This window comes from Mesoplodon mirus (genome assembly GCF_964341445.2).
Source record: "Mesoplodon mirus genome assembly, chromosome: 15".
In the NCBI taxonomy this organism is placed as follows: Eukaryota; Metazoa; Chordata; class Mammalia; order Artiodactyla; family Ziphiidae; genus Mesoplodon; species Mesoplodon mirus.
The window spans coordinates 29,680,276-29,700,786 of NC_138991.1; the positions used below are offsets into that span (position 1 = coordinate 29,680,276).

Genomic DNA, 20,511 nt, shown 5'->3' on the forward strand with positions numbered 1-20,511 from the left:
TTTTTTTTTTTTTGCGGTACGCGGGCCTCTCACTGTTGCGGCCTCTCCCATTGCGGAGCCCAGGCTCCGGACGCGCAGGCTCAGCGGCCATGGCTCACGAGCCTAGCCGCTCCGCGGCATGTGGGATCTTCCTGGACCAGGGCACAAACTCGTATCCCCTGCATCGGCAGGCGGACTCTCAACCACTGTGCCACCAGGGAGGCACCTTATGTATGTCTTAAAAGCACTAAACAATACCACAGTGTTTATGGAAGCATACATATGCAGAAAAAGTAAAAAAGATGCTTGGGAATGATACATACCAACTTCAGAATAGCAGTTACCTTTGGGGAGGAAAGAAGTTGGATGGCATTAATGGCAGAGCTTTGCCTGTATCTGTGACATCTCATTAAAAGTGGAGACCAAATCTTCAAAACAATAAATTGTAATATACTTTTGTACTCAGACTTGCAATTTCACACCATTTTAAAGTAACTTATTGGGTTGTACAAGAATTATTGATCCAGTTTTCCATAGTGAGCACTAGGAAATTAAATACAGGAAATTTAAATTTTCTTTTAATTCTTGACACTGTTAAAAAAGAAAACAAAACTGGGACTTCCCTGGCAGTCCAGTAGTTAAGACTCAGCACTTCCAATGCAGAGGGCACAGGTTCGATCCCTGGTCTGGGAACTAAAATCCCACATGCCATGTGGTGCGGCCAAAAAAAAAAAAAAACAATAACCAACAAACAAAAACAAAACTGGGGACAAATTCTACCTCCATAAAGTTGTTTAAAAAAAAAAACCTAGGGGCTTCCCTGGTGGCGCAGTGGTTGAGTCCGCCTGCCGATGCAGGGGACACGGGTTCGTGCCCCGGGTCTGGGAAGATCCCACATGCCGCGGAGCGGCTGGGCCCGTGAGCCATGGCCGCTGAGCCTGCGCGTCCGGAGCCTGTGCTCCGCAGCGGGAGAGGCCACAACAGTGAGAGGCCCGCGTACCGCAAAAAAAAAAAAAAAAATTGGAATGGTGGGAACTTGAGCATTTATGATTTTCTGTAATTTTGAAATAGTTCATAATTTATAAACAAGCAAAAAGGGCAGGACAGTGCTTTTAAAACATATAAATGTTGATAATCGTTAAAGCTGGTCAATGGTTATATAGGGGCTCATTATACTACTTTTTTTTTTTTTGGTAAGTTTGACATTTTTGTGCAACTTTGAAATTTTCCATAATAAAAAATATTGTTAAAAAGTAAAAATTAAGACTTGATACATTTTTGTGTGTAATTTGCATGTGCATAGAAAGTTGTTTGGAAGGGCGAAACAAAAAACTGTCAATAGATATAACTTCCTTGCTGCCTCAGATTATATCACTTTCACAGCTTTCATTTGGAGTTCTCAGATTGTCAGGGTTCTGGACCCTAAGCATGTTGCTTAAGGTTTGTGGGCAGACTGAGTGGGGTGGAAGATGGCAGAGAGAACAACAGTGAGACAGCTGCTGCCCTGGTCCAGGTAAGAACAGAACAGGGCTGGATTCATGACAGTAGCATTGGAGTGGTGAGGAGGGGACTGATTCAAGAACTATTTCAGAGGCAGAATTGATAGGACCTGACAATCTCCTTCGAGGGCAAGAATTGTCCTTCTTTGCTTAACTTGGTTTCCTCCACAATGAGGGAAGTGCAATTCCAAAGAGATTTTCTGTCATATTCCTTGCTAAAGGAAATAAAAATTTACATTTTAGGGACTTCCCTGGTGGCACAGTGGTTAAGAATCCGCCTGCCAATGCAGGGGACATGGGTTCAAGCCCTGGTCCGGGAAGATCCCACATGCTGTGGAGCAACTAAGCCCGTGTGCCACACTACTGAGCTGCGCTCTAGAGCCCGCTAGCCACAACTACTGGGCCCATGTGCCACAACTACTGAAGCCAACGTGCCTAGAGCCCGTGCTCCACAACAAAGGAAAGCCATCGCAATGAGAAGCCCGCGCACTACACTGAAGAGTAGCCCCCATTCACCGCAACTAGAGAAAGACTGCACGCAGCAACAAAGACCCAACCCAGCCAAAAATTAAAAAAATAATAATTTAAAAAAATTTACATTTTAATTCTGGCATAGGCTACTTAATGAATAATGCAGTCCCCTTCCTTTCTGCTCAGAGAAACTAAGAACCTATTTACCCTGGCTCACCAGTTAAGTGAAGCAACTGATACATTTCTTTTTTGTTTTGTTGTTGCCTAAGAGGATTTCTGTCGCTTGCAACCAAGGATCCTAACTAAAGATCACACATACACAAACTTCTGCAAACAATTTTAGGTATTCACACATCTCCTTCCTCCCCTCCCCCCCACCCTGCCAAGCTCTTGGGCTCCAAGACCTTCAGATTTATTTATCTAACTATTTACGATTTATTTATTGGCTTGCGGGATCTTAGTTCCCTGACCAGGGACTGAACACGGGCCTTCGGCAGTGAAAGCAGAGTCCTAATCACTGGACAGCCAGGGAATTCCCCAAGACCTTCAGATTCAGAGTGAGGTCTATCTAAAGTGAATACTCATTTCCAATACTCCATGCTTAATAACCCTGTAGCTGAAGCTTTCAATAGTCAGGAGGTCAGCTTTGCTGCCGGGAACCTCTCCTGCCCCTCCACCTCCCTGAAGATTCACCATGACTTCATGAATTAGGAAGACAAATGACATACAGGGAAAGCAACCACTTCCTGATGTAACCCACTACTTCTCAGGCCAACTCCAAGGAGCCTCGCAAATCACATGGTAGAAAGGGATCACATGGTAGAATGGGAAACTTCAGGACCTGCCTTAGGACACAGTGAGGCCTTCTGGCCTATGCAATACTCCCGCTATGGTAAAGTCGTTGAGCAATGGGATTTCCCCCCCCACCCCGAGGACAAATTCTGGGATCTAAAAAAAAAAATCATCCAGATTATTAGAGGTCTTTAACATTAATGAAAATAACTCATCAGGCATTGACAGTCCTCCAGACTTCCGATGACACTCCTCTGACAGGAGTTGCCTCACCAGGAGCAGAGCTGGCCCTGAATCTGCCCTTACTGTTAACCTTTGGCTGTGAGTCCATGAAGGAGGGAGACAGCTGAATTGCCCAGTGGGGGTGTCAGCAGTGGGTCAAGGCCTATCGCACAGGTGGGTCTGCTGGGGCACTTTCTACTCTTTGCTGTGTTTGGGATGAAAAGATGTGGCTGAGAAGGGATGATGGACTTAAAGGACTGGAGGGATGAGGTAATAAGGGAGTCTAAATACTGAAGTCGCAAATCTGGTAGATGGGGGGAAAGACCGGGCTAGATTTAGGCTATGCCAAGTTTAAGATCATAGTCAAGTAGATAAGAGCTGGCAAGCAAGGAGGAACTAAGGAAGCGAGGCTGAAGGTGACGTCAGGACAAAGACCCAGGTTTGGGGGCCCTTGTCCAGAAGGAAACAGTTTCCAGAGACAGCTTTAGAGTGCCCGCGGTTAAGGCGAATCGTCCAGAGCCTAGGCAGTTCATCACCAGCCTCGAGGTAGGTACGCTGGGCTTCTTTGCTTCCTCGGTGTCCCTGTCCCAGAGAGGGGCGAAAGCAGGGGTGGGGCAGGTGGCTGGAACGGTCTCTTCTGACCTTGAGGAGAGCGTCTCTTTGCGGGAGGGACTGGTCTCGGCTTACACAACCTCCAGCGTTGGGAAGACCCCAGCAAATCCGACGCAGGAGGGCCGAGCCCTTCTCTTCCCTTCTAGCGCCCGGGGCCCCAGGCTGCTCAAACGGAAAAGGGCGCTGTGCTCCCAGGGATCTGAGCAAGGATTCTGGGCGCCCAGCGCAGCATTCCCGCCCCTAAGGTGCCCAGACTGCAGCTGCCTCCGCCATCATAGCGCGCAGCACGCAACAAAATCCACAGCCAGCCTTCCTGGGACCCCAGGCCGGAAACCGAGCCACCCCCTTCCGCCGCCAGGCGGAAGTAGAGGGGCTTCCGGTGAGCCGGCCAGGTACTTGTGGTTCACAATGGCGGCCTCCTTCTCCGGGAAGAAGATCGTGTTTGTCACGGGGAACGCCAAGAAGCTGGAGGAGGTGACGGGAGGGGTGGGAAGCCGACCAGGAGGCGGTTGGGGGGTAGCGTGTGGCAAGGTTGGCTGGGGAGAAGGCAGAGAAGTGGCTTCCAGGCGGAGGGAAGCACGCGGGTGGAAGAGCAGAGGGGGAACAGAGTCCGACCGGGAGGGATGGGTTGGATCGGGAAGGGGATGGGCCGCGCGGAGTGGACCGGCACGTATGCGGAGTGGGGGTGACCCGGGGTTGGACTCGATAGAATGAGGGCCTTGACAAATCCGGGCACAGGGCTTGTGAGCTTAGGGGCATCGGGAGCTGAAGGAGTGGTAGGGTCCTTAACACTTGTCCCAAAGGTCATCTCTTAAGCTAGGTCCCAAACCGGGACCCTGACACCTCTCTCGAGCGGATCCAGACCCCGTTGTTGTCCTGGGGTTGGCAGGGGCCGGACAGGTTGTGGGGCGAGGCATCCAAACTGAGTTCCACACCCCACCACGGTCCAGAAATGTGGTCCTCAGCCTCTCCCAGCCTCTTTCCGCCATCTGTGAAATGGCCATTATTCAGGAGGTCTGATTCACAGCGCAATGGGGAGGAGGAGTGAAGGAGGCAGTGGATCCAAAGTTCCTGCCTACAGGGACTTTGTGGTCGGCTCTGAGAATTCTGGGGGTTGATGGAACCGCTTTGGCTGCAAATAGTAGAGAGACACAGGGAGCTCATGTAAACAGCCAGGTGACAATCGTGGGAATACAATGGTATGCTGTCCCACAGGGCTTGAGGAGTCTTTCTCAGGAGTCCCTGTCGAGGGGTTTATTTGTCCTTCTAGTTCTCTCTGGATGCTCATCCCTTTTCCTTTTGAGGTCTTTCTGCATTTTTCCCTTCTGATGGAGGAGGCAGTAAGGCTTCTGCCAGGCATCAGCTCTGATTGGCCTTACTTGGATCAAAGGTTTGCCCTTTCTTAGTCAGCCATGGTCAAGGATGTGGGTCATATGTGTGGAGAATCAGGATGACACCCACTAGATGTCTGAGGCAGACCAATGGGGTGCAGTCATTAGGGTCATTTGTCTACAGCATAGGGACCAATGACACTTGTGTGCTGTTACAGGGTGGCCTCAGAAGTCAGAGCCCTGTGCTGATAAAAGGTTTGGGATCTTGAGGCCAGACCAGACAAGCAGACAGGCAGTGCCACACTGAACAGAGCCCCATGCAAAATGGTGGATGCCAGCTCCCAAGGCCATCTCTACCTCTGGTTGAGAATGTGGCCATCCCACATTTAAAGAAGAGGGAGGGAATTCCCTGGAAGTCCAGTGGTTAGGATTCCAGCTTTCACTGCCGGGGCCCGGGTTGGATCCCTGGTCGGGAAACTAAGATCCTGTAAGCCATGTGGCATGGCCCCCCAAAAAAAGGAGAAAAAAAAAAGAAGATGCTGGAGTAGCCAGAGGAGGCTCACTGGAGAAAATGGACTTGAAGTTGGCCTAAAATTGGGAGGTTTTTTTTTTTTTTTTTTTTTGCGGTACGCGGGCCTCTCACTGTTGTGGCTTCTCCCGTTGCAGAGCACAGGCTCCGGACACGCAGGCTCAGCGGCCATGGCTCATGAGCCTAGCCGCTCCGCGGCATGTGGGATCTTCCCGGACCGGGGCACGAACCCGTGTCCCCTGCATCGGCAGGCGGACTCTCAACCACTGCGCCATGAGGGAAGCCCTTAAAATAGGGAGTTTTAACTCTTCATCTCATGGTACCCCATTGGCAGAGTGATGAAGCCTCTGGACCCTTTCTCAGGAAAATATTTTTATTTTTATTTTTTATTATTTATTTATTTATTTATTTATTTATTTTTTGTGGTATGCAGGCCTCTCACTGTTGTGGCCTCTCCCGTTGCGGAGCACCGGCTCCGGACGTGCAGGCTCAGCGGCCATGGCTCACGGGCCCAGCCGCTCCACAGCATGTGGGATCTTCCCAGACCAGGGCACGAACCCACGTCCCCTGCATCGGCAAGCAGACTCTCAACCACTGCGCCACCAGGGAAGCCCAGGAAAATATTTTTAAATGTACATAATAAAATACATAGGATTACAAAGGAAATCAATTCTATTGGTTTACAATTCTCAAAATATTATAAATATTTGTGATCCAGTTACATATGCTTTATTAATGCATACTGAGCTGATTTCCCTGTGCTATGCCGCTGCTTCCCACTAGCTATTTTACATTTGGTAGTGTGTATATGTCGATGCTTCTGTCACTTCGCCCCAGCTTCCCCCTCCCCCGCTGCCGTGTCCTTAAGTCCATTCTGTATGTCTGCGTCTTTATTCCTGCCCTGCCACTAGGTTCATCGGTACCATTTTTTTTTTAGATTCCATATATATGCGTTAGCATATGGTATTTGTTTTTCTTTACTTCACTCTGTATGACAGACTCTAGGTCCATCCACCTCACTACAAATAACTCTATTTCATTTCTTTTTATGGCTGAGTAATATTCCATTGTGTATATGTGCCACATCTTCTTTATCCATTCATCCGTCAGTGGACATTTAGTTTGCTTCCTTGTCCTGCCTATTGTAAATAGTGCTGCAGTGAAGATTGTGGTGCATGTCTCTTTTTGAATTATGGTTTTCTCAGGGTATATGCCGAGTAGTGGGGTTTGCTGGGTCATATGGTAGTTCTATTTTTAGTTTTTCAAGGCACCTCCATACTGCTCTCCATAGTGGTTGTATCAATTTACATTCCCACCAACAGTGCAGGAGGGTTCCCTTTTTACCACACCCTCTCCAGCATTTATTGTTTCTAGATTTTTTGATAATGGCCATTCTGACCAGTGTGAGGTGATACCTCATTGTGGTTTTGATTTGCATTTCTCTAATAGTGATGTTGAGCATCTTTTCATGTGCTTCTTGGCCATCTGTATGTCCTCTTTGGTGAAATGTCTATTTAGGTCTTCTGCCCATTTTTTAATTGTTTTTTTTTTTAAATTTATTTTATTTTATTTTAATTTATTTTTATTTTTGGCTGCGTTGGGTCTTCATTGCTGTGCGTGGGCTTTTCTCTGGTTGTGGTGAGCAGGGGCTACTCTTTGTTGTGGTGCGCAGGCTTCTCATTGCGGTGGCTTCTCTTGTTGCGGAGCATGGGCTCTAGGCACGCGGGCTTCAGTAGCTGTGGCACGGGGGCTCAGTAGTTGTGGCTTGCGGGCTCTAGAGCGCAGGCTCAGTAGCTCGGTAGTTGTGGCGCACAGGCTTAGTTGCTCCGTGGCATGTGGGATCTTCCCAGACCAGGGTTGAAACCCGTGTCCTCTGCATTGGCAGGCAGATTCTTAACCACTGCACCACCAGGGAAGCCCGGGTTGTTTCTTTTTTTGATATTGAGCTCCATGAGCTGTTTGTATATTTTGGAGATTAATCCTTTGCTCGTTGTTTCATTTGCAAATATTTTATCCCATTCTGAGGGTTGTCTTTTCGTCTTATTTATGGTTTCCTTTGCTGTGCAAAAGCTTTTAAGCTTAACTAGGTCCCATTTGTTTATGTTTGTTTTTATTTTCATTACTCTAGGAGGTGGGTCAAAAAACATCTTGTGGTGGTTTATGTCAAAGAGTGTTTTTCCTATGGTTTCCTCTAAGAGTTTTATAGTGTCTGGTTTTACATTTAGGTCTTTAATACATTTTGAGTTTATTTTTGTGTGTGGTGTTAGGTGGTGTTCTAATTTCATTCTTTTACATGTAGCTGTTCAGTTTTCCCAGCACCACTTGCTGAAGAGGCTGTCTTTTCTCCACTGTATGTTCTTGCCTCCTTTGTCATAAATTAGGTGATCATATGTGCATGGGTTTATCTCTGGGCTTTCTATCTGTACCTTGATCTATATTTCTGTTTTTGTGCCAGTACCATATTGTCTTGATTACTGTAGCATTGTAGTATAGTTTGAAGTCAGGGAGCCTGATTCCTCCAGCTCTGTTTTTCTTTCTCAGTATAGCTTTGGCTATTCAGGATCTTTTGTGTTTCCATACAAATTGTAAAATTTTTTGTTCTAATTCTGTGAAGAATGCCATTGGTAGTTTGATAGGGATTGCATTGAATCTGTAGATTGCTTTGGGTAGTATAGTCATTTTCATAATATTGATTTTCCAATCCAAGAACATGGTATATTTCTCCATCTGTTTATGTCATCTTTGATTTCTTTCATCAGTGTTTTATAGTTTTCCGAGTCTAAGTCTTTCGCCTCTTTAGATAGGTTTATTCCTAGGTATTTTATTCTTTCTGTTGCAGTGGTAAATGGGATTGTTTCCTTAATTTCTCTTTCTGATTTTTCGTTGTTAGTGTATAGGAATGCCAGAGATTTCTGTGCATTAACTTTGTATCCTGCAACTTTACCAAATTCGTTGATTAGTTCTAGTAGTTTTCTGGTGGCATCTTTAGGATTTTCTATGTATAATATCATGTCATCTGCAAAGAGTGACAGTTTTACTTCTTAACCAATTTGTATTCCTTTTATTTCTTTTTCTTCTCTGATTGCCATGGCTAGGACTTCGAAAACTATGTTGAATAAGAGTGGTGAGAGAGGACATCCTTGTCTTGTTCCTGATCTTAGAGGAAATGCTTTCAGTTTTTCACCATTGAGTATGTTTGCTGTGGGTTTGTCATATATGACCTTTATTATGTTGAGGTAGTTTCCCTCTATGCCCATTTTCTGGAGAGTTTTTATCGGAAAAGGGTGTTGAATTTTTTCAAAACCTTTTTCTGCATCTGTTGAGATGATCACATGGTTTTTATTCCTTAATTTGTTAATATGGTGTATCACATTGATTGATTTGCGTACATTGAAGAATCCTTGCATCTGATGTATGATCCTTTTAATATGTTGTTGGATTCTGTTTGCTAGTATTTTGTTCAGGATTTTTGCATCTATGTTCATCAGTGATATTGGACTATAATTTTCTTTTTTTGTGATATCTTATTCTGGTTTTGGTATCAGGGTGATGGTGGCTTCATAGAACGAATTTGGGTGCGTTCCTCCCTCTGCAGTTTTTTGGAAGAGTTTGAGAAGGATTGGTGTTAGCTCTTCTCTAAATGTTTGATAGAATTCACCTGTGAAGCCATCTGGTCCTGGACTTTTGTTTGTTGGAAGATTTTTTATATATATAAATTTATTTATTTTTATTTATTTATGTTTGGCTGCATTGGGTCTTCGTTGCTGTGCGTGGGCTTTCTCTAGTTGTGGCAGGCCAGGGCTACTCTTCATTGTGGTGCACAGGCTTCTCATTGTGGTGGTTTCCCTTGTTTTGGAGCATGGGCTCTCGGCAGGTGGGCTTCAGTAGTTGCAGCGCATGGGCTCAGTAGTTGTGGCATGTGGACTCTAGAGCATAGGCTCAGTAGGTGTGGCACATGGGGTTAGTTGCTCCGTGGCATATGGGGTCTTCTCGGACCAGGGATCGAACCTGTGTCCCCTGCATTGGCAGGCAGATTTTTAACCACTGTGCCACCAGGGAAGTCCTGTTGGAAGATTTTAAATTACAGTTTCAATTTCATTACTTGTGATAGGTCTGTTTATATTTTCTAATTCGTCCTGGATCAGTCTTGGAAAATTGTACATTTCCAAGAATTTGTCCATTTCCTCATGGTTGTCCATTTTATTGGCATATAGTTGTCTGTAGTAGTCTCTTATAATCCTTTGTATTTCTGCAGTGTCAGTTGTGATTCCTCCTTTTTCATTTCTAATTTTATTGATTTACGTCCTCTCCCTTTTGTTCTTGATGAGTCTGGCTAAGGGTTTATCAATTTTGTTTATCTTCTCAAAGAACCAAATTTTAGTTTTATTGATTTTTGCTGTTGTTTTTATTTGTGTTTCATTTATTTCTGCTCTGATCTTTATGATTTCTTTCCTTCTACTGACTTTAGGTTTTCTTTGTTCTTCTTTCTCTAGTTGCTTTAGGTGTAGGGTTAGATTGTTTATTTGAGATTTTTCTTGTTTCTTGAGGTGCGATTGAATTGCTATAAACTTCCCTCTTAGAACTGCTTTTGCTGCATCCCATAGGTTTTGAATCATCGTGTTTTTGTTGTCATTTGTTTCTATGTATTCTTTTATTTCTTTGATTTCTCTAGTGATCTCTTGGTTACTTAGTAGTGCACTGTTTATCCTCCATGTATTTGTGTTTTTTACAGTTTTTTTCCTGTAATTGATTTCCACATAACAGTGTGGTCAGAAAAGATGCTTGATAACGATTTCAATTTTCTTAAATTTTCCGAGGCTTGATTTGTGACCCAAGATGTGATCTGTCTTGGAGAATGTTCCATGTGCACTTGAGAAGGAAGTGTAATGTGCCACTTTCGGGTGGAATGTTCTATAAATATCAATTAAATCTATCTGGTCTATTGTGTCATCTAAAGCTTGTGTTTGCTTATTTATTTTCTGTTTGGATGATCTGTCCATTGGGGTAAGTGAAGTGTTAAAGTCCCCTACTATTATTGTGTTACTGTCGATTTCCCCTTTCATGGTTGTTAGCATTTGCCTTATGTATTGAGGTGCTCCTATGTTGGGTGCATAAACGATTATAATTGTTATATCTTCTTCTTGGATTGATCCCTTGATCATTATGTGCTGTCCTTCCTTATCTCTTGTAACAGTCTTTATTTTAAAGTCTATTTTTAAAAATAAATTTATTTTATTTATTTATTTTTGGCTGTGTTGGGTCTTCGTTGCTGGGCTGTCTCTAGTTGCGGCAAGCAGGGGTTACTCTTTGTGGCAGTGTGCAGGCTTCTCATTGAGGTGGCTTCTCTTGTTGCATAACACAGGCTCTAGGCATGCAGGCTTCAGTAGTTGTGGCACACGGGCTCAGTAGTTGTGGCTCATGGGCTCTAGAGCACAGGCTCAGTAGTTGTGGTGCATGGGCTTAGTAGCTCCACAGCATGTGGGATCTTCCTGGACCAGGGATTGAACCTGTGTCCCCTGCATTGGCAGGCAGATTCTTAACCGCTGTACTACCAGGGAAGCCCTTAAGTCTATTTTATCTGATACGAGTATTGCTACTCCAACATTGTTTTGATTTCCATTTGCATGGAATATATTTTTCCATCCCTTCACTTTTAGTCTGTTTGTGTTCCTAGGTCTTAAGTGGGTCTGTTGTAGACAGCATATATATGGGTCTTGTTTTTGTATCCATTCAGCCAGTCTGTGTCTTTTGGTTGGGACATTTAATCCATTTACATTCAAGGTTGTTATCGATATGTATGTTCCTATTACCATTTTCTTAATTGTTTTGGGTTTGTTTTTGTGGGTCTTTTTCTTCTCTTGTGTTTCCTGCCTAGAGAAGTTTTTTTAGCATTTGTTGTAAAGCTGGTTTGGTGGTGCTGAATTCTCTTATCTTTTGCTTGTCTGAAAAGCTTTTGATTTCTCTGTTGACTCTGAATGAGATCCTTGCTGGGTAGAGTAATCTTGGTTGTAGTTTTTTCTCTTTCATCATTTTAAGTATATCCTGCCACTCCCTTCTGGCCTGCAGAGTTTCTGCTGAAAAATCAGTTGATAATGTTATGGGGATTCTTTTGTATGTTATTTTTTGCTTTTCCCTTGCTGCTTTTAATATTTTTTCTTTGAATTTATTTTTTGTTAGTTTGATTAGTATGTGTCTTGCTGTGTTTCTCCTAAGGTTTATCCTGTATGGGACTCTCTGCGCTTCCTGGACCTGGGTGGCTATTTCCTTTCCCATGTTAGGGAAGTTTTCCACTATAATCTCTTCAAATATTTTCTCAGACCCTTTCTTTTTCTCTTCTTATTTGGGACCCCTATAATTCAAATGTTGGTGTGTTTAGTATTGTCCCAGAGGTCTCTGAGATTGTCTTTGATTCTTTTCATTCTTTTTTCTTTATTCTGCTCCTTGGCAGTTATTTCTAGCATTCTGTCTTCCAGCTCACTTATATTTGTTCTTCTGCCTCAGTTATCCTATTATTGATTCCTTCTAGTGTATTTTTCATGTCAGTTATTGTGCTTTCATCTCTGTTTGTCCTTCAGTTCTTCTAGAACTTTGTTAAACATTTCTTGTATTTTCTTAGTCTGTGCCTCCATTCTACTTCCGAGATTCTGGATCGTCTTTACTACCATGACTCTGAATTCTTTTTCAGGTAGATTGCCTATTTCCTCTTCATTTATTTGGTCTTATAGGTTTTTACCATGCTCCTTCATCTGTGACATACTTTTTTACCCTCTCATTTTTTCTGATGGGTGGGATTGTGTTCCTGTTTAACTGGTTGTTTGGCCTGAGGCTTCCAACACTGGAGTTTGTAGGCTGTTGGATAGAGCTGGGTCTTGGTGCTGAGATGAGGACCTCCGGGAGACCTCACTCCAATGAATATTCCCTGAGGTCTGAGGTTCTCTTGTTAGTCCAGTGGTTCAGACTCAGAGCTCCCATCGCAGGAGCCGTTCACTTGGGGGTTCTTCCCATCTCCTTGGGCGTCAAGGTCTCCCACCAGCATCTGGCAGGTGCCCTAGTTGTAGGGAGACACGAACTCTGCGTCTTCCCATGCCGCCATCTTGACTCTGCCCCTTGTAAATGATATTTTGAGATATCTGCTACAACTGTAATGGGATATGACCACATCTGTGATTTTAATAGGTTTAAATATCACAGGAGATGCTAATGCTATTTGTGTTTGTTTTCTATATTCACTATTGAAAGGGATGCTAAATTTCAGGTAGCAGTTAGTTAGTGAAAATAAAGCGTTTTTTTTTGTTTTTTTGTTTTTTTGTTTTTTTGTTTTTCTAATCCAAGTTCACAGACCTCCTGAATTCTGGGTAACCCCTGATAGAAAATTCCTGGCCCAAAGGATAGGTTTTGGGAGCACTGAGAAGGGAAGAGGGTGTTCTAGGTAGGTGGTTAGCATGAACAGAGACCTGAAGTAGGAGGGAGGGATCGGAGAGTGAGGAGATGGGGGAGCTGACCTGCTGGGGTGGGACCCTGAAGGCTGGGGTGAGGCTCGTGGGCTTGACTTGGTGAGCTTTAGGGGACTGACAGGAGAGTTACCTGACGAGAAAGGTGGGTGACAGCTTGTGTAGTAATGGGGAATAGTTAAACAAATGGTGATAAATATTCTTTCATTTTGGAACAGGTCATTCAGATTCTAGGAGATAAGTTTCCATGCACTTTGGTGGCACAGAAGATTGACCGTATGTCTCTGATTAGTTCTATTTTTAAAAGATGATTCAATTTCTCTCTCTCTCTGTGACCTGACTGTGTGTCTGTTTCTCTGATAAGTGCCAGAGTACCAAGGAGAGCCTGATGAGATTTCCATTCGGAAGTGTCAGGAGGCAGCTCGCCAGGTGATTGCTCCACACGTCCTGTACTTGCGCCTCTTGTCTGGTGGCTCCTGGGGTCTGTGCCTGCTGGGGATGGGTAGAGAATATGGTGGGCACAGTTTATAATGACTTGAAGGACCTTTCCAGGCTTAGCTAGGCTGGAGTCAGTTAATGTTGGCTCTGGAATACTGCCTTCCTTTCTCAACTTTGACTGCATAGTATCCCCCTAGATGACCACACACACACATAATTCACTCTTCCCAATTCTCAGGTACATACATTCCACCCCTACATTCTCCCCACATACATCCACCCTGCACTCACACATCTCTGTGGAACTGAAAAAGAGTGCTTTGTAAACAGGCTGCTTGAGTATGAATCCCAGCTCTCCTGTCACTGTACCTGGAGCAAACTTTACAACCTGCCAAGGCTTTGATGTCCCTACCTTTAAAATGAAGATAAGAGATTAGTCAATGGCTGTTACCCAGAGCAGATAGACCTCTATCTGCTGCTGCTGTTGCACATCCCAGCTAGCTGTGAGTGTGGCCCTGGCTTGGGTGGCCGAGGAATTCAGGGTGGAGATGGGGCCTGCTGCTGGGCGCGGGTCTCAGGGCTGCATGTCCTTGTGCTGCAGGTGCAGGGCCCTGTACTGGTGGAAGACACCTGTCTGTGCTTCAACGCCCTTGGGGGCCTCCCTGGCCCCTACATGTGAGTGCTCCCCCACCCTTTTGCAGGGCCCTGGCCACAAAACCACTTGAACTTTGAAATGATTTGTTACTTGATGCTGCGGGTCATTCACTGTCTTGGCATCAACACCAGTATGTCAGATCGTCTTGAGGGAGGATTAGGGATGGGGAAGAGGCATACCTTTCTTTTGTAAAGTGTAAGAATGTGATTATGTAAGTTGAGATGGGCAAGGGGAACTCACCCATTGGAGAGGTACATTCGTGGGCAGATCAGTTTCAGGAAAGAGGAAATAAGGAAGTTGAGATCTGCAGATGGATTTCCTTAAAGCTCTCCAGTACCCTGGACCCCCTCAGAAGGTCTTTTTTTTTTTTTTTCGCGGTATGCGGGCCTCTCACTGTTGTGGCCTCTCCCGTTGCGGAGCACAGGCTCCGGATGCGCAGGCCCAGCGGCCATGGCTCACGGGCCCAGCCGCTCCGCGGCATATGGGATCCTCCCAGACCGGGGCACGAACCCGTATCCCCTGCATTGGCAGGCAGACTCTCAACCACTGCGCCACCAGGGAGGCCCCCTCAGAAGGTCTTTGTGTATCTCTAGGGTACAAATACCCCAATTTGTTAGGTCTTGGGTATGTATACAGTTGACCCTTGAACAACTCGGGGGGGTTAACGAGCATTTAACTTACAGTTGGCCTTCCATATCAGTGGATTCAACTGTATGTTACTGTAGTATTTACTACTGAAAAATATCCATGTATAAGTGAACATATGCAGTTCAAACTCATGTTGTTCAAGGGTTAACTGTATCTTTAACTTTTGGATTGCTGATTTGTTTGCCAAGGCAGTAGCACCCCTACACACTTACAGTGTACATTGCTCCATATTCTTACCAGCACTGTTTTATGACTTTTTAGTATTTTGTAATGGCGGGAGTGGGAAATGTTACCACATGCAATTTTAATTTGCATTTCCCTAATTACCAGTGAGATTGAGGGCTTCACTGGTTTATCAGTTCTTTTGTGGATTGCCTCTTTGTCTCCATTTCCTTTTTCCTATTGGATTATTTCTCTTCATTTTGAGTTGAGACATTCTTTATCTTTTCTCCTTGGCTCTCGCAGGGCTCTAATCCCTGGGGGACGCAGCCCAGAAACAAGGTGGTAAGAACATCCATCTGCTTGTGGTGTCTGACTCACCTTTATTTCTCTTGCAGAAAGTGGTTTCTGGAGAAGTTAAAGCCTGAAGGTATTATCCCCATGGCTCTTTCTTTAGACTTGTTTGAAATTAAGAATCTGTGGGTTCTACGGGAGGAGCTCCAACTAGTAATCAGGAATCTCGGGTTCCATCCCCTTCACGGAATCTCCATTCACCTCAGTTTCCCCATCTATAATCTACAGCTCACACTCTCCCTATACACCTGGTGCCAGGGAGCACTGAGATTTGGGAGGAGTGGATGGGGTGGGGGTGGGTGGTGAGAGCTTTGCGTTTGAGGGACAAAGGGGCTCTAGTTGATTCTGGCTCAGAGACGGACTGGCCCCACTGCTTGCTGTCCTTGCCTCAGTGTGGGGCGGGGAGGGGGACACCCTGTTGCTCCTCCTCGTCCCAGCAGCGCATACCCTGAAGCCCACAGTGGTAGAATAAGGAACCCCACGTCCCCATCACCCAACTTCCTGGGTTATCAGTGCAGGGCCTATTTGGTGATATGTATAACTCCCCTCGCCACCTGGGCCCCTTGAGTGCGAAGAGGGGGCTGGGGCTGGGCAGCACAGAGTGCCCTGAGCCCTCACTGCACCTGCCCGCAGGTCTCCACCAGCTCCTGGCTGGGTTCCAAGACAAGTCGGCCTATGCACTCTGCACGTTCGCGCTCAGCACTGGGGACCCAAGTGAGCCTGTGCGCCTCTTCAGGGGCCGGACCTCGGTGTGTACCCATGCTCGTTCCCCCGCGTGCCGCCAGAGGGCGCTGTGACTTGCGGTGGTGCTGCAGGACTGTGGTGGGGAGGGCTCGCCCCTGGGTACCACAGCTAGAAGTGCTGTCAATCCCGAAACTTATTTGACCCCTGAGTCTGGTGTTTGGAAAGGCACAATGGCTTACAGCTGTTGGGGCCTGGTATACCCAGAGCTCTGCAGTGTATGCTCTCCTGAGAAGCAGATGTGGAAACTGAAGGTGACAACTCCTAGAGCTACATCTATAGCCCAGACTTCTCCAAGCTTGAATCTCCTCATCCCACTGCTGAGGCAACAGCTTCCCTTGAACATCTCACAGCCTTTCCAACTTTCTATGTTCATATAGAATCTTCCTTCTCCCCCCAACTCATTCCTTTCAAAACTGCCCTTCAGTGCCCCCATGCTTACCTATCAGACCATAGGTTCAGCTGCTTCTCACAGGCTCCAGACCACCCTCTGGGCTGGCCTGCTCCCCCCACTGCCCCAGCCCATCCGTCCCCTCCCCGTGGCGGGAGTGTACGTTCAGGCCCATCATTTCTCTGCTTTGTCCTCTCTGCTCAGGATGAAAGCCAGAGCCCCACCACAGCTCCCATAGCCCTATGCCAGTGGCTCCACAGGGACTGTCCACAGATGCTTTACTTTACGCTCCCTGATTAGATTTTTAATTTTTGTGGTGAAAAAACAGGTGACAGAAATTACCATCTTCATTTTTAAGTGTACAATACAATAGTGTACACTGTTGTGCACCAGATCTCTAGAACTTTCTCATCTTGCAGAATTGAAACTATGCCCATTGAATAACGACTCCACCTTCCCCTCATCTCCCCAGCACCTGGCAACCACCATTCTACTTTCTGTTGCTAAGAGTTCAGCTACCTCAGATACATCATATAAGTGGAATCCTGCAGTGTTTGTTTTTTTGTGACTGGCTTTATCTCACTTAGCATAATGTCCTCAAGTTTCATCCATGTTGTAGCATGTGACAGGATCTCCTTTTTTAAGGCTGAATAATATTCCATTGTATATGTATACCACTTTTTCCTTTATCCGTTTACAGGCATACCTCGTTTTATTGAGCTTCACAGATATTATGTTTTTACAAATTGAAAGTTTGTGGCAATCCTGCATTGTCAGACTATGGTTAGCTTTTTTTTTTGCGGTACGCGGGCCTCTCACTGCTGTGGCCTCTCCCGTTGTGGAGCACAGGCTCCGGACGCGCAGGCTCAGTGGCCATGGCTCACGGACCCAGTGGCTCCACGGCATGTGGGATCTTCCCGGACCGGGGCACGAATCCGCGTCCCCTGCATCGACAGGCGGACTCTCGACCACTATGCCACCAGGGAAGCCCGATGGTTAGCATTTTTAGCAATTAAGTATTTTTAAATTAAGGTATGTACACTTTTTTAGACATAATGCTATTGCACAGTTAATAGATTACAATATAGTGTAAACATAACTTTTATATGCAGTAGGAAACCAAAAATTTCATGTGACTTGCTTTATTGCGATAATTGCCTGATTGCAGTGGTCTGGAACTGAACCCACAATATCTCAGAGGTCTGCCTGTATTCGTTGATGAACACTTGCGTGGCTTCCACTTTTTGGCTCATAATGCTGCTATGAATGTGGGTGTGCAAATATCTCTTCAAGATCCTGTTTTCATTCTTTTGGATATATATCCAGAAATGGGATTGCTGGATCATATTGCCTGGTTACATTTTTAACAGTTTTAGTGGTCTGCTACTTTCACAGAAATGTTCTCTCAAAAATCAAAAGTATGAACAACCACAGGCCCAACTTCCTGCACCATGACTGACTAGCACCTATGTTGCTGACGGGGCCTGATCACTGCCATTCGACCATTCCCTATTATCTCCCCAGCTTGGGCTGCTGTTTCTACTTTGTTGCTGCCAGCCCCGACTTTAACTGAAGTAGCCTTGTTTCTCCTTGTTTTGTTCTCTCCTGTGCTTTCTAAACCCCAGCCACATTGTCCTTTCAGCAGTGCACATGCTAAGCCCTTCTCCATCTCTGGACCTCGGCACAGCTGTGTCCTCCACCTAGAATGTTCTTTTTTTTTTGCGGTACGCGGGCCTCTCACTGCTGTGGCCTCTCCCGTTGCGGAGCACAGGCTCCGGACGCACAGGCTCAGCGGCCATGGCTCACAGGCCCAGCCGCTCCGCAGCATGTGGGATCTTCCCGGACTGGGGCACGAACCCGTGTCCCCTGCATCGGCAGGCAGACTCTCAACCACTGCGCCACCAGGGAAGCCCGACACTGGTTATCTTTGTCACATTTTCCTTTTGGAATTTGCCTATTACAGCCAGTATTTACTGAGCTCATTTTTGTGTTGAACATTGTGCAAAGTAATTTCTATTTTGTTATTTCATTTAATTGTTAGAGCCTCCCTTGTATTATGAGAAATGCAGTAATAGTAGCAGGCACAGGGCTTGGCTGCAAAGTTCAGGGCCCTCAAACTTCCTATTAGGAGAAAATGTTTTCTGTCAGTCTTTCCAAGTTGATTCTCTTCTTCAGTGAGGTCACAGTCTGTCAAAGCTTCAGAGAGGGAGGCTGGTCCCAGGGGTATCGGTGGGCTGATAAGCATGTGGTTCCTCCCTGTCTCTGGGGAGCGAGCTGTCCTGCTCTGCATTTTATGTGTTCAGCAAACATTTGCCGGCACCATAGACCCCTTGAGATCATATATTTTGAGTAAATAGGGTTTAACCAAATTCATAAACTAACCAAACTCAAGCTGGCTACTGCCCTCCTCACAGTGCATCTCCTCCACACCCAGTGGCACACCTGTCCCCCTTTCCTCTGGCAGGGCCGGATTGTGGTGCCCCGTGGCTGCCGAGATTTTGGCTGGGACCCCTGCTTTCAGCCTGATGGATATGAGCAGACGTAAGGAGCCCCAGTTTCTTTCAGGGGTGTGGGGTGGGGATGGCCGTGGTCTGGGTTGGGTCAGTGCCCCGCCCAGGTGCAGGCACGTGGTTACAGGCGGGGCAGGCTCTGAGGTGCCGTTCCGGCTGAAGGCAGCTCTGCTGGGGTGGATGCAAGGAATCTGGGTGGCCCGGTCCACAGCTGGGAGGCAGCTGGGCATAGCTGAAGTCTTGGGCTCTCGGGCTCAGCTCAGTACAGAGCAGCTTTGTAGCTTCAGTGGCTTCCCCGCTCTGACCTGGGCTTGTCAGCTTTGTTGGATGATTATCTGACCCCCATTTAGTCTGGAAAAATGTTAGCACTTGGCCACCACGTTACACCCCCACAGTGCCAGGTGTTCTCATTATTTCATGCTAGCCCCCGCTTATTTACATGGGGCATGTTGGCCATTATTGGAATCAGGTTTGTCAAGCTGGAGGGGGGCCCTTAGGGAGTGTGGCCTGAGGCCTCACAACAGCCAGGCAGGGCTGAGGACAACATGAAGCAGCACTTTGGTGACACAAATGCTCTATATCTGCACTGTGCAATCCAGTGTCCATTAGCCACATGTGGCTGCGGAGCATCTGAAATGTGGTTAGAGCAACTGAGGAACAGAATTTATTTTTATTCAGTTGTAATTGGTTTAAATGGCCACAGTGGCTGGTAGCCACCATATTGGACAGCGTAGATGTGAAAGTGACAACTGGAGTAGGGATTCTTACCTCACTGGAGTCTTGCCATGGGTGGCAGGCCACTGGCTGGCTGTTCAAGGCTCGTCTGCTGCCCCCTGCCCCCACCTGCCCACCCCACAGTGCATTGGAGGAGATTGCTGTGTTTGCTCTGTCAGGCCCCACTGCTTCCCGTCAACAGATGACAAAGCTGATCAAACATGCAACCCATCCCCCTGTCCCCAGCTTCCCTTTGATGACTTTTGGACACACTAGAACCAGTTTAAGATCCTTTCACACTTATTAATATGGGTTTCTACCTACAGGGGAATTTAAGACTCTGATTTTAAAAAAAATTAACTCTGGTTGCCAGGAGCTGGTAGCCCCACTACCCTTTCCTAGGGACTCTTTGAGCTTTGGGCTCCAGGATGAGGTGAGGTGTACACACCCTCCCTGAATCTGGGCTCCCTCTTCTCTGAGCTGCTACTGTTGCCCCTTAGATATGCAGAGATGCCCAAGGCTGAGAAGAACACCATCTCCCATCGCTTCCAGGCCCTGCTTGAGTTGCAAGAATACTTTGGCAACCTGACTCTACTTGGAGCTGGTGATGACCACTCTGCCTGAGGATCCGGGGAGGGCTAGCCTGAAACCGCCTCTATCAGGCAGGCACCCGTCCAAGTACTGCCTTCAGGGTTACCACTTCCTGGGGGTGTTACCAGCCGTCAGGAGCAGCTGGCTCTGCCTGGAACTTTGGCCAGAGGACACCATCCTCTTGCCCTCAGGGATTCAGTGGTCTCCTACAGCCTCCAGGCCTGGAATCCGGAAAGGACCTTGGGTGTTAAAACTGGCCTTGGCAGGGTTGAGGGTTTGGGGAAGAACCACACAAACAGCCTTAGATGTTTTTTAAATGCAGCAAATAAAAATTCCGGAGGGTACTTGCTTCCAAAATAAACTGGGTATATTTGCTTTGAAACCTGCCCCAGACAGGTGTCTGTCTCCTGAGTCCCCTTTGGCA

The 20,511-nt window shown here is 46.4% G+C and overlaps 1 protein-coding gene across 2 annotated transcripts; it reads left to right on the forward strand.

The window, feature by feature from the left end:
- The first annotated feature begins 3,932 nt into the window (after positions 1–3,932).
- ITPA (inosine triphosphatase) lies at positions 3,933–20,473 on the forward strand. 2 transcript variants are annotated; one of them, XM_082645093.1, is made up of 8 exons: positions 3,933–4,049; positions 13,105–13,162; positions 13,251–13,315; positions 13,926–13,999; positions 15,185–15,216; positions 15,774–15,889; positions 18,737–18,813; positions 19,997–20,473. In XM_082645093.1, exons 1-8 carry the CDS (start codon positions 3,984–3,986, stop codon positions 20,118–20,120), a joined length of 612 nt encoding a protein of 203 aa, XP_082501219.1. In that variant the 5' UTR covers positions 3,933–3,983; the 3' UTR covers positions 20,121–20,473. The 2 variants fall into 2 exon arrangements, with proteins under 2 accessions (XP_082501219.1, XP_082501218.1); XM_082645092.1 differs by lacking the exon at positions 3,933–4,049 and adding an exon at positions 5,309–5,711 and having other exon boundaries at positions 13,103–13,162.
- Positions 20,474–20,511: the final 38 nt, after the last annotated feature.

What these genes read in the sequence shown, in the direction of transcription:
- ITPA (XM_082645092.1), top strand. Translation starts at nt 5,408, where the DNA reads ATGGCCCCCCAAAAAAAGGAGAAAAAAAAAAGAAGATGCTGGAGTAGC. An exon ending in GGCCTCCCTGGCCCCTACAT is followed by an intron (nt 14,000 to 15,184) that starts GTGAGTGCTCCC and finishes TTTCTCTTGCAG; the next exon opens with AAAGTGGTTTCTGGAGAAGT. An exon ending in GGAGAAGTTAAAGCCTGAAG is followed by an intron (nt 15,217 to 15,773) that starts GTATTATCCCCA and finishes ACCTGCCCGCAG; the next exon opens with GTCTCCACCAGCTCCTGGCT.